Raw genomic sequence first — 16,933 nt, 5'->3', positions numbered from 1 at the left:
TGCTGGCAAAAACAAATACATTTTATTAAAACAGTTGAGTTAGGCGTCATTTACCTTCTCTCCCAGGTAAGATGGTGGTGCTTTCCAGTACAAACTATGCACTGAAGTAGGCAATTCTTGAACATCAGCCACTACACTATTACTGACAGGATTGAAAGTGACTGGAATGTCAATATTTCCATCCATTGCCTCCAAGCGCCAGTTCCTCATGTCCACAAACTAATGAAATAAAGGAAATATTTGTTTCATCCTTTATTAAACTTCACCAACACTAAGTAATGGGGCAAAATAGTTTAGACTGTAATTCCCTAAACATGAATTCAACCCCTTTAAAGGCAGCCCAAAGTCTTTGTCAATGGATGTTGCAAGGATCTCAAAACAGAACTTAAGAGGGACAGATGTGCAAAAGCTACCTGGGATGCTAGCATTTGGTTTGTCAGCTATGAACTAAACTCTGTCTTCAGTCACATGAAGACATACCCCTTCTGGAGGTGCCTGGGAATTGTGTACATAAATCCAAGGACACAATCTGGAGCTGTATTTTTTACATCCATTCTAAAAATCAAACCAAAGACACTTACCTGAAAGACAGACCGGATACCTGTTAGTGGTAGGTTAGATGGGAGGGAGGGGACATGGCAGGATATTCTGGGGAGGCTGGCAATGTAGCCTAATATTCTGGCTCTTTAATAATGCACATTTTATGTTCTTGGCTCTTGTTTTGTTAAAGAACATACATCCTATTATTTATCATTATGCTGGGGAAAAGAAAGCATAATGCATATCTACCTGAACAGCTCTCACAACCACAGGACATAAAAGACAGATATGTTTTCAAGAAAAGTCTTTCCTAAAGACAAGTAAACTCTAAATGAAATCTTCCTAAAACCAACGGAAGTTTGCTACTGACTTGACTGAGGCCAGATTTTCATCCTTGCTTGTAAAAAATACAGTGCCACAATCTGGATTACATCAAGTCTATGTCTAATCCTAAACCAAGGTCAACATCCATCATTCTAGGATGCTACTTCTCCCTTCTCTTTCTCTTGCATTTTTTCAGACAGTTGTTGCTTTTATTTATTTATTTATTTAAGTCTTCAACCATCTTAACTCATTTCTACCATTCATTTATGCTGCTGTCACTTTAAAAATCTATCTGGGCTTCTATCTTTTCTCACCCTTGATACTATGTCTCTTTTTTCACAGGGAGGGAAGGACAATTTTAACTTCTCTGTTGAACCTGCCACACACTTCTTAGGTTTCAAAACGTGCCTATGATACAGATGTGAAATGATATGTGCTTATCAAAGCATGATGAATGAGACCATTGACTTTAATGATGAACTGGTGTCTGAAGATAAAGATAGCTAGCTTAATTTCAGTCCAGCCAGCAATTTGTAAACAAATAGGTGAAAAGGGCCATTTCTGCTGAAGGGCACATTCAAACTACACCTAAGTTTTAAAGATGCTGCACCAAAACTGCAATATTACTTGCAAAATATTTCCCATCCTTCACAACTAATAAAATAATATTTAGAATTTTGGAAGAAAATTGGCATTTCCATAATGGAGTAAATGTAGGTTCATGACAGCAAAGAAGAAAACTAATGAAAACACCTTGGTTCTACGACGATTTGTGCTGTGACAGTTGCTGGTTGCCCCAAAACAAAAGCAAGTGGTGCATCCCTTGGGATTAGAAGGGTCCAGATAAAATGATCCTGGTCGGCAAACACTGCATTCTGCACCTTCTACATTCTCCTGTTAAAACACAGTTGAAAGAATTCTTAGAGCTTTCCTTTTGGTTTTGTGAGGCCCCCAAAACATTCTGCATATAAATAAATATTTAAATGTATGGAAACATGAATGAAAACATGTGATTGTCTGTGTTCACCATATTCTAAATGCAAATAAAATTGACTTCTTTGAGATTATCTTAGTTATGAGCTTCTTTCCAGTTTATTAAGTGAACCACTGAGTAATACATATTAGTCAGAGACAGCTGGTAACTTCCCTGCCAAAGCCCTTCTGCTGGCTTTTCGAAACCTACAATATAAAAGGTCACTTGTGAAAGTTCACATTTATCACATTTAATTATGCAGATCAGAACAAAAGAAGATTTCCTGGATATAATGATGTGGTGAAATGTCAACTGACATAATATGGCTAAAAAAAGCCTGGGACCTGGTTAACATCCAAAAACTGAGATGCAGATGCATAAAGCAGATCTGTGCAGGGTATAGACCGCTTCAGGGAATCAATGGACATCTACATTGTAGCACTGTCAGATACTGCAAAGACTAAGACTACCTGTAAAACAGATACTGAACTCATTAAAAGAAAAAAAAATAATTATCTGCTATCATGATAATCTGTGCACATACTGCAAGGTGTGGTGCACTTCCACAGCTACATTTAATTCTAAATGATAAAATCACTTTAATCATGCCATTAAATATGAAATGATCACTGATGCGCAAACAATGCTTATGAATGCAGAAATAATTTGATTTATCTGACCTTGCAGAGGCAAATTCCTGTATGGGGATCACAAACATCTGGTTCTGTTCCATCTCTGTTACAATTACATGGCACGCAGTTTGGGAAACCGTAAGTACCTGGAGCACACTGATCACACTGCCGTCCTTTTATTCCTGGTTTGCATCTTTATCAACAAACACACACATAAGAGAAAATCAGTGGGAGAGGCAGGAATGGAGAGAGGGAAGGAGGAAGGGAAGACTGAAACAAAGGGCTGGTAGCTTTTTGAAGCAATTGCATGGCTTTGAAACAGCTTTATGACTCCCAAGAAGAAAGAGCAGCAGGTTAGTACTGTTCTCAGGTTTGAATGGTGAGAAGTACTGCAATGTTTTATAGTGGTCACAGAAATTATTAGAAAGAGATTTGATTTTGTAAGATAAACGCTCATAATGGAATTGGACTTTTGCAGCTAATCAGTCCTTGCAGCACAGAACTGCTCTCACTATACACCAAACGTGAAACATGGATGCTGTATACAGGTAAGTGCAACTGGAAGAAGATTACAGCTGGAGGATGTGACTGGGCATTTCTCAGGGCACTCACTTGTTAACAAAAAGGTGAGGAATCCCAGGCATATGAATAATTATGGGGACTTCAACCTGCCACAAGCCTTGTGTTAGTTTACAACTGTTCAGAAGGGATAAAATCCACTCTGCTCACAGAGAGGGCTGAAACTTTTGGAATTATTTAGGTGAAATAGATGATGCAAAAAACAAACTATGAACAAAACTTGAGACAGCAGAAAACATCTTTCCATGGCAGCAGCTCCTTCCTCCTGCCTTTGGAACAACTTCTTCAGACTGATAAAACCTATGAAATTGTAGGTCTGACAATCTTTCTTGCTCCTGTCTATACTAGCCTATTCTCACAATCTATCTTTACTAGCCCAAAGGTTTCAAGAGAGAAAGGACCCACTGATAAAGAACGTCGGCCACCATTACCATCCACATCTTTACAATTCAGTTGTAAACAACGTGATTTTAAAAATGCTCAGAGATTTGGTGGAATCTCCTTTTGCTCTCAGCACCAAATTTATATGTGTACTAATGCTACAGACTTAATGGATATAAACAGTTAAAGCGTGCAGACAAGGTGCGCTTCATGTAAAATATGAAAACAATTACTCAGTTCATCAAACAATGGGCGAGGTTTCTCAGAGTCTCTCTGAATGCATTACCCATACACAGAGATAACTGGAACTAACTGGGAACTTTGAACTTCATGTAATCCACACAAGGAAAAGTATTAATCATAATCTAGTAGATGGCTATATACTTTAGAATCAGTCCAAAAAACTGGCTAAAAGTCAAGTTTTTCTTCAGAACTCTTATACTTACAAGTTGACATTTCATTTACATTACCAATTGGGCTGTATGTGAAAAATATCACCATTATAATCAGGCAATGCAGCTTTTCACTGAAATGGGAAATCTTACTATTTTTGCAAACAGTATCCTCAATTTTATCCAAGCATAAAGATAGGGCTTAGCACATCTAAATTAACAAATTCTATTTGACGGAATTATTAATTTGATTTATTTTTTTTTGTACAACTTTGGTTGCCTTGTGTAAGAGCAAGGTATGGCAAAAATGAAAGCAGAGACCAATCAAATTTAGAGTGCACCAAGACGTGCAGAATATGGTACACTTTAACCCTGAATCCTGACTTCTATCTATGAAAGCAGTTTCCTGTTTTGTCATTGGTATAGAATAATTATTCAGTTCATATGAAATGGACAGACTTAAGATATTATTTTAAATTCAGGAAAAAGAGTTTTCTCTGAAAATGAGTATTCTCTGTCATATTTACAGGACTAATGGCAGAACAGCAAAGACCATATTTCTCTTTGTTTGGACACTACAAAAACATAGCCAATCCAATCAAAATGAACTAACCTTGGCCTTATGTAACGTGTTGGCTCTTGCATATTTGTACTTGCTATTTAAGGACTCAGCTCTCCAAGGAAATAATAGGAATGTTCTACTACACTAATATTGACAGCGTCAGAATTTAAGATAATTCCCTACAATTACAGCTGTATGCTGTACATATTTTAGACAATATAAATAGGAGAATACATAAAAGAATCAATTTTCAGCTCAGCATGCTGAGATACATTAGAACAATCATATGTCGTATAGAGGGCATAATAGGGCCCTGTCTGTCACTCCAACTGAACAGTAGTTTCCATACACACAGCACCTACGATCAGTTTCTCAAAACTCATTGCAAATATTCAAGCTTTACTGCACTTCAAAATGTTACTGGACTTAAACCCACACATTAGATTGTGGAAGGTCAACTGCAAAGTTTTAACAATTTGGGAGATAACATACACAATTACAAATGATGCACGTGCCGGAAGTCAGAAGTTCTGGACCAAGGTCCACTGCTATCTGGGCATTGGATAAGCTATATGAGATGAACAGAGATTTGGTGACTTACTGAGAGTAACACGGCATGTCACTGGCAAACAATGCATGCTTGGGAATCCCAAAGCCCACCATTCGTTACTGCACAAACCAAATTTTCACTAAACATTGCATGTATTCCTGTAACAACTGAGTTCTATCACCAAGCACTGCTTAAATCTTTGCTCATTATCATAAAAGTTCTCCACATCCTCCAAATACCTGAAAAAAAAATAGTGAAGCAAACCACTCAAGCAACATTATTAATGCACGTAATCCAAACTTACTTGCATTGCCCATTGTTCTTTTCACAGTCCGGGCTTGCTGCATTAATAACTCCTCTTTCTGAACAGTTGCAGCTCTCGCAGCCAGCAAGAGGGTGATAGCTGAAGTAATGTTTCTCACACACTTCGCATTTTGGTTTCACAGTTCGAGGAGGGCAAATGCATTTACCAGTTATGTCATCACAAAGACGCTGCCCACAGCTGCATGCTAGGTCAAAAAAAATATTCTACAAATTAATCATGTCCCAGCTTACAATGATCAACTCTAATTGAATTTGTATATAAAACAAACAAAGACAAGGTGCATTCTTTTCTCTCTTTCATTAGTTTTAAACCCAGGTGGCTTGTTTAGCTCCAACTATCAAATTGATTTGAGATTAAGACTGATCAAGGTCATGGAAACCAATGATGTAACTGTAGTTTCAAAGAGTATCTTGAGACCCTGGTTCTTTTCCACAGATTGGTTGCTTAAATTCACCACAGGAATTATTAACACTTCCCAAACCTGCCAAGTATTACACAATTAATAGCTTTGGTTTCAAGGGCACCACTTTTACAAAGAAACATTAATAAACAGAGTATTACTTCGGCATTACGCTGGAAGCTATGCTATGATAAATCTAAGACTGTAGAGGGGTTAGGTGGCAAAGCTTTGGTAGCGGGGGGCGCTTCAGGGGTGGCTTCTTTGAGAAGAATCCAGAAGCTGCCACATGTTAGATAAGGGCCAGTTTCAGTCAGCTCCAAAGAGACCCGCCACTGGCCAGAGACAAGCCAGTGAGCGATGTTGTTTGTGCCTCTGTGAGAGCAGATAGAAGAAAGGGGGAAAAAAAATAAAACTGCTGGTTAACAGCAGCTGAGAGAGAGGAGTGAGAGCCATCCCTGCAGACCCCAAAGTCAGTGCAGCAGGAGGGCAGGAGGTGCTCCAGGCACACAGCACCAGTTCCCCTGCGGCCTGTGGAGAGGCCCCTGGTGGAGCAGGCTGTCCCCCTGCAGCCCATGGGTCCCACACGGAGCAGATCTCCACGCTGCAGCCCGTGGAGGAGCCCCCGGTGGAGCAGGTGGATGTGGCCTGGAGGAGGCTGCGGCCCATGGAGAGCCCCCGCAGGAGCAGGCCCCGGGCCGGAGCTGCAGCCCGTGGAGAGGAGCCCACGCAGGAGCAGGGGGTCTGGGGGGAGCTGCCGCCCGTGGGGGACCCGTGCTGGAGCAGTTTGCTCCTGAGGGATGGACCCCGTGGTACGGAGCCATGTGGGAGCAGTTCTTGAAGAGCTGCTGCCTGTGGGCAGCCCCTGCAGGCTCAGTTTGGGAAGGACGGCATCCCGTGGGAGGGACCCCACGGGGAGCAGGGGCAGAGAGTGACCGTGAGGGAGCGGCAGAGATGAAACATCAGGGACTGACTGCAGTCCCCATTCGTGTTCCCCTGTACTGCTTGGGGGTAGGAAGTGGAAGAGGGTGGCTGGGAGGAAGGTGTTTTTAGTTTCTTTTCTTTATTTCTCACTGCTCTAGATTGTTAGTAATAGGCAATAAATTTCTCTAATCTCCCTACGCTGAGTCTGTTTTGCCCGTCACGATAATCGTTGAGTGATCTCCCTGTCCTTATCTCAACTCTTGAACCCTTTCCATCGTATTTTCTCTCCCTTTCCTTTCGAGGAGGGGTACTGAGAGAGTGGTTGAATCTCAGCTGCCCACCTGAGTAAAACCACCACACTAAGCTAAATCTAAGACGGCTCAACCAGCCTGTTACAGGGTCAAGCCCTATAAAGAAAAGTGGGGCCGCAGTGCCTGTGCAGTGTAATCTGAGAATTAAATAACTAAGGTCAGGTCAGGCACTGAATACATCAGAGCATGTACTTACGCTTGCAGAATGGAAATCCATAGTAGCCAGTTTGGCATCTGCTGCACTGACGACCAATGACATTAGGTCTGCACATACACTGCCCTCCCAGGGGGCTGCAAGTGGGGCTCATGGCACCTTCGCTATGGCAATTACATGGCACTGCTCCGTTGTTGTAGAAAGCCACTAGTGACCTCGCAGAATCCTTACAGAAGGCTGACGATCTTTCTGGGCTATTTACGTTGAAATATAAATCATGTTAGTAATGCCACTTGAAAACTGCTGTGAGAATGCTTTGCAGTGGTTCAGTGAATTGGGGTCCTGTCTTTCAAACAATTCTTTGAAATATGGAAGGCATCAGTACACATGCAAGGATACGCATAAAGTAATTACATTAGTAGTAAGTGGCTCATGTAGGTAAGATTTATTTTTTTTCAAAGAGGTGCTCATATTAGTCTTATCAGTTCAGACATGCCAAGCAAAATTCAAAATACCAAAGATGGAAATACCAAAGACAGAAAGATGACACAGATTTTCCTCTTTCGTACTGTGAGCAATAACGCTCTACCCTTACATTTCATTTACAATAGAAAGTCATGCAAAAATGACTCATGGAAAATTAACAAGCCAGCATAAGCCATGAAAAGCATTTTAATGTAGCAGAGCGATGGGGATTTTATACGTTTCTTTAATATGGAGTGAAAATAATATTAAATCCTAGCTTGCTCAGTTTTTCAGAAAGTGATGCTTACTCAATATGAAAACTGTTTCCTCCACATTGGCTGATAAAATCAAATGACTTGTCCACAGTCTTTTTGTCAAGAATTTTGTAACTGTAGTTGTCTGCTGGAACAACTAAGACATTTTCCTTAAAACAACAAAAAAGCTAGATTGTACATTTCAGAGAAAAACAAAAGAAACAAGCTAAGGCATTTATATATTTAAACGTTACTTCATTATGAATTTTCGATTTTCTCAAAAATGCTAACACTTTAAGCAAAAGGGTAGGAAAATATACTTCATTATCTATCTCCCAGAGCTTACAATACAAGCAGCATACAATAAAAATACTGTATAATATCTTAAGATTTAAAGTAAAAACAAAACTAGTGTACAAGATCCTAAAATTTTGAAAATTTGAAAATCGATAATTTAAAATCATCTCTAAATGGCTGGTGAAGCTGAGAAGAACATTTCCAGGTATGTTTATGCAATAAACTTACCAAAACCAGCATTCTTCCATCAGGTATCATCACTGTAACAGAGACTTCAGGTTCAGAAATGTCAAGCTCAATTTGTTTTTCTGCAATCACCTGATCCCGACAGCCAGAAGTATGAGGGCAGAATGAAGCATTGATGGAACCTAGAAGAAAAAGCATAATGCCAAATAATGACCTCTGTGCCAAAAAGCTGAGAGGAGAAAGAAGTTAAATCAAATTTGAAAGCTTACCTGACCACACACGTCCCGCATTCACATGCACCTGCACAGGGAACGTTGGATGTGCTGGCTGATAAAAATGTAGCACAAATACATATCTGCCCAACTGGGGCACTCTGCCACTCATGGTAATCTGGTTCTGCAGAAGCAAGAACAGCTCTGATAGTATATACGTTTTGTGAAATATTCATCATTTCATGAACTGTGCTCTGTATTGCTTAGTTGCAACAGAAGAGAGGGGGCTTAGCATTTCTCAGAAAGTTAACAATATCTTCAAAGGATATGTCATTACCTCTGCATGCTCCTATCTGTTCACATGCCAAGCATATGTAATGCACTTCTGCAGTCTGTGAGACTACTACAGGTTTAGAAAGAAGCTGGCATTTTTGTTTCTCTTTTTGTATATTATCTTTGTGGCTTAGTCAATCTGCAATGTTTTGATCATATACATTAGTTCTGATTTTCTTAGAATGCTTGACCTATTTACCTTTACTAAGAGCATAATTTGTGACTTAGGAAACAGTATTTTCAAAATGTGAACTACCTGTGGTGATGTCAAGATGACTCCGTTAACTGAGTCAGAAGGTAAAGGGGCACTCAGTGGATCATGGAGTATATTTCTCTGTACTTCAGAAATTTTCCCATCCCTGAATGCATCCAAAACCAAAGCCGCTGGTGGAGTTTCATACACTGATGGAATGCATGTTACGCTAAAAACAAGAGTTATATTAATTACTCTTGTGGTCAGGAGCATTCCTTAAGCATCATGAAAGAAAAAAACGGTCAAGTCCCAAAAGTTAATATATTAGAATGTAATACAATTAATAACACAATAGTAACCACTGTTACTCTTTGGAATTTTATGGAAATGATCAATAAGTGAAAACAAGAGGTATAGATCTAACTCACAGAGGGGAAAACGTACATGACTGCTTTTATTCACTCAAAATTTCCATAACCTGAACAGTTTCAATAAAAAGAGTTTGCTAAGGAAACCAAAGGTGTTAAAAATACAGTTAAATAAATGTTAGTGAATTCAGTTAGTTACATTCACCAGAATCTGTACCGATATTGAAATTTCAGTTCTACAAATATTTATGTAGGTGTGTCCCTTAAACATGCAAGTTTTCCCATTGAAGCCAGTGGGACTACTTAAGTACTTAAAAGTTAAGCATACACTCAAATATTTGTAGAATTGAAGCCAAAATAAATAACAGTGCTCCCTGAAAACATCCCATTTCGTCCACTGTTGTTTTTAACTATTTCTTCCTTGGTATATTTAATTCTGAAGAACTTGATTGAGAGAAGTAGTTTCCAAGACTGCAGGAGAAAATGTTATCTGGGGGCTTTACGCTAGTATTTATTCACTTCTTGTAAGTATTCAGCAGACAATGATTAATCTTTGCTCAAGACAGGCCCAGAACTGGAATGGCAAATACATTTCAGGGCCAGGACTGAGAAGTATTTGCCAGGCTTGTGTGGGAAACCACGTGCAGCATCCACTTATAATACTATTAAACTGAGCCAAGACTCTGAATCTTTCAACTTGGTGAACACTAAACACTTTCAGGAAAGCAAAAATGCTGCCAGATAACGGTCTTAATAACAGAACATAAATATACAGTAAACTATGCAAGTACAGCAAGCGATTTAATAAATTAATAAATAAATAAATAAAACAAAACCCAACAAAGTAAAAGGAACATATATCTATGTTAGCTTGATTTTATATCATGCTTTTCACCCAGCCTCCTTTCCCCATTTTACTCAGAGTACAAATACCCAGGAATGCAAAATGCGTTTCATGAGAGGGCAAGTATCTTCAGTGTTAGAAAGCTGCTCTCAGTTGTAAGATTCTGAACAGGAGGAGAATTAAGTTGCAATTCAATGCTATACATGTTTGCAAGTCAAGTGCAGTCACATGCTTTTATCCAATTTAATATCCAGATTTTTCTGCTTTCTACTTCAGTTCAACCACTGTATTAGCAACTACCATCTGGAAAACTATTAGACCTAGTTGCCAACTCTTTCTGCCTCTGAAGCATTGCAAATGACATTTTCTTTTACTTTGAGGCTCCCTTCATTGTCAGATCAGTTGGGGAAAAAAAAAAAACACAACATAGGACTAGAATCACAGGGACATCCAGGGAAGTGCAACAGGAATTGAAAATGTTTCCTAATTCAGAAACTGGAATGATATTTCCTCTCTGGCACAAAGAACGAAACACGTGGAGAGAAGAATTCCAACAGGATGGAGCAAGTGCTCTGCAGAACCTGGAACTGACTAATAGGGAAGAGAACATTTAGGTTCAAATGCTCTCAGTAACAAGGGGACATTGACCTGTGTCGACCCAACTGCATATGAGTACTCTAACTACTGGTACTACACAAGTATAAAGGAGGCGGGGAAGGATCACCTAGTGTTGCTGTGAGTAATGAATGCTGAGGGCACACTTAGCATCACCTATCATACAGGATCCACAATGAGGTGGGGAAGGGAATTCTTGTTTGTGAAGAAGGGGTTTACACGTTGGGTAGTTTGGGGCTGCCACATTTTGCTGGTGGACCTGTGAATTTGGGATACCTGAAAGGAAATTCATTACCTTACCAATTAGAAATTAAAGCCATTTTGAACCAGGTGAAGCAGTAACATGCAGAATGAAAATCCAAACAGAACAGTGTGTATTTCAGGCCTGATAATCCATGGCTTGCCACAGAAACAGCAATGTTTTTCCAGCTTGGACACCTATTATACTGGAAAGCACGTGAAATACTTGTGTATTCTAATGCATTAGCACTCGGTAGTTCAGATGGGAAAGGCTAGTATTACCAACATCCCACACAAAGTCTGTCTAGATTAACACTAACACTTCAGCTTTTAATTATTAGTACAATTATTTTTATTTTTTTATTATTTTTATTTTTACAAATGCTACCTTGTAAAAGTGGTCAACAAACCACCTTTGAGTCACCAAGCAAAGGTTCATTGAAAAGCATTAAAATTCACTTTAGTCTCTCTCTGAGGGTCTTTTTCAGAAAATATAAAGGATAACAACAAGCAAGTTACCTTCCATCATGGGTACTCCTGTAAACAGCTATGCAATGTACTTTAGGATTCACATATTCTGGAGAAAATTCTTCAGCTGATATAATACAAACCTTGTGCTGAAAAATAAGCACAAGGTACATTTAGCAATTAATACTGAAAATAAATAATAGGGCCAAGCCTGAAAGGGGAACAATGTAGCCTAATGTTAGCACAGGGAGATCTAAGTCCCAACCCATGTACTGTCATGGACTTTGCAAGCAGTTTTGGATCCTTACCTACCTGCACCTGAATGCCTCAGTATTTAAAAGTATTTTTCTATCCTTCCCAGGGGAACATTGGCTATTGGGAAGTTAAATAAATTAAAATGCAAGTATGTATAGTAATGGGAATCACAGAAGACTAGCTTACAGGGTCAAAAGCTAGCCAAGGGTGAACAAGATTATACAGAACAAGGGTCAGAGGAAAAAGCCCTCAGTGTTGTTAAGACTTTCAGACCCTGAGGGAATTCCTAGTCCTTCTGAAATGCAGACAGTAATATTTGCTCACACAAAGTCCTTAGAAATGAGTTTTGGTGACTATGAGATTTCTCCCAATGGATTCAGAATTCAGTTTAAAAAAATTTGAGAGTTCATATGATTTTGGTTTGGGGTTTTTTGGGTTTTTTTTTTGACATAAGGCAAGGCTTGTAGGTAGACACAACAGTTAGTGCCAATAAAAAGATATCACCTGCACTTCCAAGATACGTAAGTTACAGGTAAGTTTGCAGGTTACTAAATGTGTGCGTAAACTACTTGAAAAGGAAATAAAAAAGCACTTGATAATGATAACTAGCACTACATATTAGTATAAATAGCAGTTGCATAGGGAGAATGCATTAATGTGCAAAGCAATTCATTTTAGAAGCAGTCATAAAGGAGCTCAACTTCTGTTTTAGCATAAGTGAGCAGGGAATATAAACCCTTTATAAGCTAGAAGGCAGAGTGCCAGAAATCCCTTTTCCTGTGCAGCAAGCATTGTGCTTCTCCTGCCTGTAATGACCCATAGGACTCCAGCCTATTGCAGCAGAACAAGGGTAGACTCTGAAGATCTGAACTGTACTTTCAGAGCAGCTAAAAAGTTACCATGGAACATCATTTGGATTTAGACGGCTCATTTGCATCTGTCTGAGATGAAGTCCTTAGAGCCGCTCTTGAAAGGTGACCTCAACAATCCCATTCCCCCTTTACTATTTAGACCTGATTTCTGAACTTCAGCACTGAGGGTGGTTCCCCTTTGCCTCTCTGTTCTGTACAACAGGGGGTCTTTAACTCCAAAGCTGCTGGGACACTGACTCCACAGATAGTGTCCATACAACAGAAGTTCTTCTTTTCCTCATTCTCATCTTTTGGCAAGCGCAGCATTTATGTTTAAAGCAGGGAAATATTTTTTTGTGTCTCAATCTTGAAGCAAGTCATTTAGAAAAAGGAAACTGTAATTTGGAAGACAAAATATTATCATGAAACTTCCATATGTGGAGATACAGCCTAATAATATCAATATCCTTTGGGTATGGATCTCGTTAAGCACAGCAACTGCTACAGGGAGCTACCACACAATTTAAATGGTATTTGTTCACACTGAACACTGCCTCAGGAAATGAAGAAAGTATGCATCAGTTGCTAATCCTAACAGTGCCATGAAACTACTCTGTGTTCATAGTTTGGTTTTAACTTTAGATTTAAACCAACTGTGTAACTGGCCTCGTGTTTCTAAAATGGTAAACACTGAAACAACTTAGAAAAAAAAATCAGTATCTAGAAAAATGTATTACTAGTGTGGGCCAAAAGATGGCAGTGAAGGTTTTTCATTCAAGTTTTTATTTAAAAGTTCTATCTTTTCTAAAATGAATACATTTATTATCCGAAATTTTGTAAGAGACATAGGAAATGCCCGTGTTGTGAGGATATAAAGAAAAAAAAGGGAAAGGCAAAAAATACAGCAATTAAGAAAAAAGCTACCAGCATATTTTTCAATTAAAGTTTACATGTAGAAAAGAGAGAGGAACTGAAATAAAGCATTAGAGAGTTGGAAATACCCTTGCCAAGATCAAAGATAATAAAGATACAGAGGAATTTGCCTTCCTTGTTTGACTCAGTATTCGTTGACTATCTACAAACCAACATCTTCAAGCATCTAATATACACCCTTTCACACATCACCATACAGCATGTGAACATAAGGAGAAAAGTACATCTCTTTACCTATTTGAGGAATAAATATTACAAATGGAAAAGAAAATAGAAACTTACCAGAAGAAAATTAATTGATGATGCCTTAAGATGTATCTTTGTATCTGCTAGAAGATCATAGGCTGCAATACGATTTCTGTCATCCACAACAACACTGCGACAAAGGAAACTGAGACAGAAAGCAGGGTTAAAAATTAGCCTCCCGGCATTGCCATGTTGTTTGTGCTATTGTGTAGCTCAGCTGAGGCCTAGTTAGCCTCACCACAGGTACCTAGTCATTCTGCTGGATCATAAGTAACAACTATGTTTGGCCACTGATGAATGCAGTATCCCCACCGCAGAGACAAAGGAAGCACCACATACAAAATGTGGCTTGCCCTTTGTAGGTCGCCTACAGAGTCCAAACCTCCTGACCTTAGTTTAGTTCTCCAGTTGAGCTACTGCTAGCGGTACACTGAGATGTAGGTCTGTGCCTCTTATCAATTACCTTTGATCGGCTGCGCATCTTTAGTTAAGATAAACATATACTAGGAGGAAGAATCTTACTAAAGGCTTGGGACTCTGCCTTGCCCAGGGAGCATGATCTCTACAGCCTTCCAAAAGTAGAAACATTTCCCTTTTGCTAAAAGAGGAAGTCACGTACAGATTAGACGGGACTTTGAGCAACCTGATGTAGTGAGAGATGTCCCTGCCCATGACAGGGGAGTTAAATCTAGATGATCTTTAGAGGTCCCTTTTGACCCAAACCATTCTATGGTTCTATGATAAAAGATGCTAATTTCTTTTCTTTCTTCTGCTCAGCAAAGCCAGCCAGCATGCTGTGGGTGAGAAGGTGTAATCACCATAAAACTCTGTTTTTCTTCTAGGAATCAGAGAATGTGAAAGTTTCACTGTTGTTCAGAGCACAGCTCAGAAATAAGCACATCTCAGGGCTAAGGACACTTAAGAAAAATATAGCTCTCTCATTTGATTTTCACTAAAAACTGGGCAACTAAGTATGTCTCTGAATCTGGGATCCATTCTCTTCCAATGTTTTATTGGGAATAATCAATCTGATAGAGCTGTAAGTAGACCTGGCATACTTTATTCATGATTCTATGATAAACTTCATTATGCAGTTTTGATTGTTTTCTTTTTTTCACAGACATGTATCTTCCTGCTCAGAAAAGATAACACAGCAACTTACTTGCAATGGCACCATTAGTTTCATCCAGAATGGCAGCAGAAAGGATTTACTGCATTGCTACATTAAAGTAGCAAAGGCTTTCTTTGTCTTTTCACAAGCAAGCTTTTAACATATCATACATGCAAACAAGTTCAGAACTAGTCCATAAAATGTGTTTAAAAAAAAAAAAAAAAAGAGTTTTAAGAGCAGTGACCTGGCAAAGTAATACAGTTCTGCTCTGTATCACAAACATGCTGATGAAAATCCTGGATATCCCTAAGTCTACAATCTGTCAAACACTTGGCTCACAGGAAAAAAATGATGCATGTCAGTAACCCCCTAACACTCCTAGGGGCACAAACATCTGCAGGATCACAATCCTAATTTGAGTCATACTCTGAATTGCTCAAGTGTTAAAGACAATCTCACTTATGACAGACAAAATCTCTGGAACATCTGCAGTAACCTCAGTAGTCAACAAGGATAAAGAAACATAGGTCTTCAGGCCTACTCAAAATTTCAGAGAAACACATACCTTTGCTTCAGCAAATCTTGTTAGAGGGGTGGAAACACTCTTGCAAAACTGGCTGCTACTTTTTTTTTTCTTTTTATAGTCAAAACCCTCAGACATGCTTTTAACTAAACAAGCATAAACAGTGCAAACATCTGCAGCCAACAGAGCTGCTGGATGCTCTGCTACTGGACTCTATAATTAATAGTTTATAAGGATTTACAAGTGTATATAAAAACCCCTTTGTACAGAAAAAGTTCACTAAAGCAGTAGCAGTATTTAATGTGCTGACTGCACAGACTTAAAAATCTGTACAATACCCAAATAATTATGTATCTGCTTTTAAATCACCCTAAAATTTGAACAACATAACAGCAGTAAAATGGATTCCAATATATAAAAAGTATAATTATATTCTAAATGGTTATTTAACCATTTCAGAAATTCTTACCTGTATTTGCAACTGTATATTCTCACTCTGCCTTCTGTGACAGGTCCAGGGCTATTTATTTTTACCTCAGCAGTGTATAACTGGTCATCTTCATTGGCATATTCAAAAACTAGAACATAGCGACCGACTTGAGGAACATTTATGGTCATCTGTAAATTGACCTAGGTCAAGCATCATTTAAAAAAAAATAAATTAGATTTTTCTTGCAGGAAGCTCCCTTTTCCTGCCCTGCAAGCTAACCGGTCTTCATTAGTCTAGGGCCAAGCCTGCGCTGTCTCAACAAAAAACAATCCAGCAGAATGGAAGCAGTGCTTATAGATAATCACTTTGTCCACTAGTAAGAGTCAACCAGATTCAGGAAACAGCTGCCATTATAACAGCTCTAGGAAGATAAGAGCAGATCTGCAAGATAAGGCTAGGAAATGAGGCTTATTATTTCTATTCTTGGCAGTATAAACTATCAGTGAGGAAAATCTGATGTTCCTAAAAAACCCTCATCTCTAAGCTATCTTTAAAAAACAAACCAAAATTGACTCTTAATTCTCCACTAAATAAACATTCCCACAAGCAGAATTCCTACTACTGCAGCGCTTTACACTGATTCCCTACAAAGAATGAGAGCATTATCTCCAGGAAATAGCCATTGCCACTTTCTGAAACATCAGATTTTTCTTTTAGTTTACCTGTGCAAGTTGATTAAAGTAATATTTTACAGAAGATACTTTGAAGTAGTTGCTTGAAGAGTGCTGTGGTTACAGCGGTTTTTGTTACAGTGGGCTATATAATTATTTTCAAATGTAAGCTGTTTTTCTCAAGGTGTCCTTAGGCTGTGAACTTTTCAACAAGCATATAATTCTGTCAACAGCCATCCTGACTTCACTGCAATAAGTCATAACAGTAAAGCTTTGCACATGCATCAGTGATGAAGCACCAGGGCCTATGACATTTAAGTATCATTGCTGCAGTTGGCATTTTTTTAAAGGAACTGTCAGAACACAGTAGCAGAGGACACAATCACTTTACATT

General features: G+C 38.8%; 1 protein-coding gene across 3 annotated transcripts in view; it reads right to left on the bottom strand.

Moving 5' to 3' along the window:
* Window positions 1–16,933, bottom strand: part of LAMA3 (laminin subunit alpha 3) — a 114,842-nt gene that overhangs the window by 47,621 nt on the left and 50,288 nt on the right. For all 3 annotated transcript variants that reach the window (XM_048080046.2, XM_048080047.2, XM_066992863.1), the window contains exons 26-37: window positions 15,908–16,068; window positions 13,841–13,949; window positions 11,571–11,668; window positions 9,048–9,213; window positions 8,516–8,642; window positions 8,289–8,428; window positions 7,818–7,933; window positions 7,087–7,298; window positions 5,238–5,442; window positions 2,518–2,662; window positions 1,618–1,758; window positions 55–219 (exon numbers count right to left, since the gene is read on the bottom strand). In XM_048080046.2, the coding sequence (XP_047936003.2) occupies window positions 55–219; window positions 1,618–1,758; window positions 2,518–2,662; window positions 5,238–5,442; window positions 7,087–7,298; window positions 7,818–7,933; window positions 8,289–8,428; window positions 8,516–8,642; window positions 9,048–9,213; window positions 11,571–11,668; window positions 13,841–13,949; window positions 15,908–16,068 (1,785 nt within the window). The remainder of the gene's footprint in view (window positions 1–54; window positions 220–1,617; window positions 1,759–2,517; window positions 2,663–5,237; window positions 5,443–7,086; window positions 7,299–7,817; window positions 7,934–8,288; window positions 8,429–8,515; window positions 8,643–9,047; window positions 9,214–11,570; window positions 11,669–13,840; window positions 13,950–15,907; window positions 16,069–16,933) is intronic.

This window comes from Anser cygnoides, chromosome 2 (assembly GCF_040182565.1).
Source record: "Anser cygnoides isolate HZ-2024a breed goose chromosome 2, Taihu_goose_T2T_genome, whole genome shotgun sequence".
Classification (NCBI taxonomy): Eukaryota; Metazoa; Chordata; class Aves; order Anseriformes; family Anatidae; genus Anser; species Anser cygnoides.
Note: the sequence above shows the minus strand (reverse complement) of the source record. Positions and strands in the feature narration are given on the sequence as shown.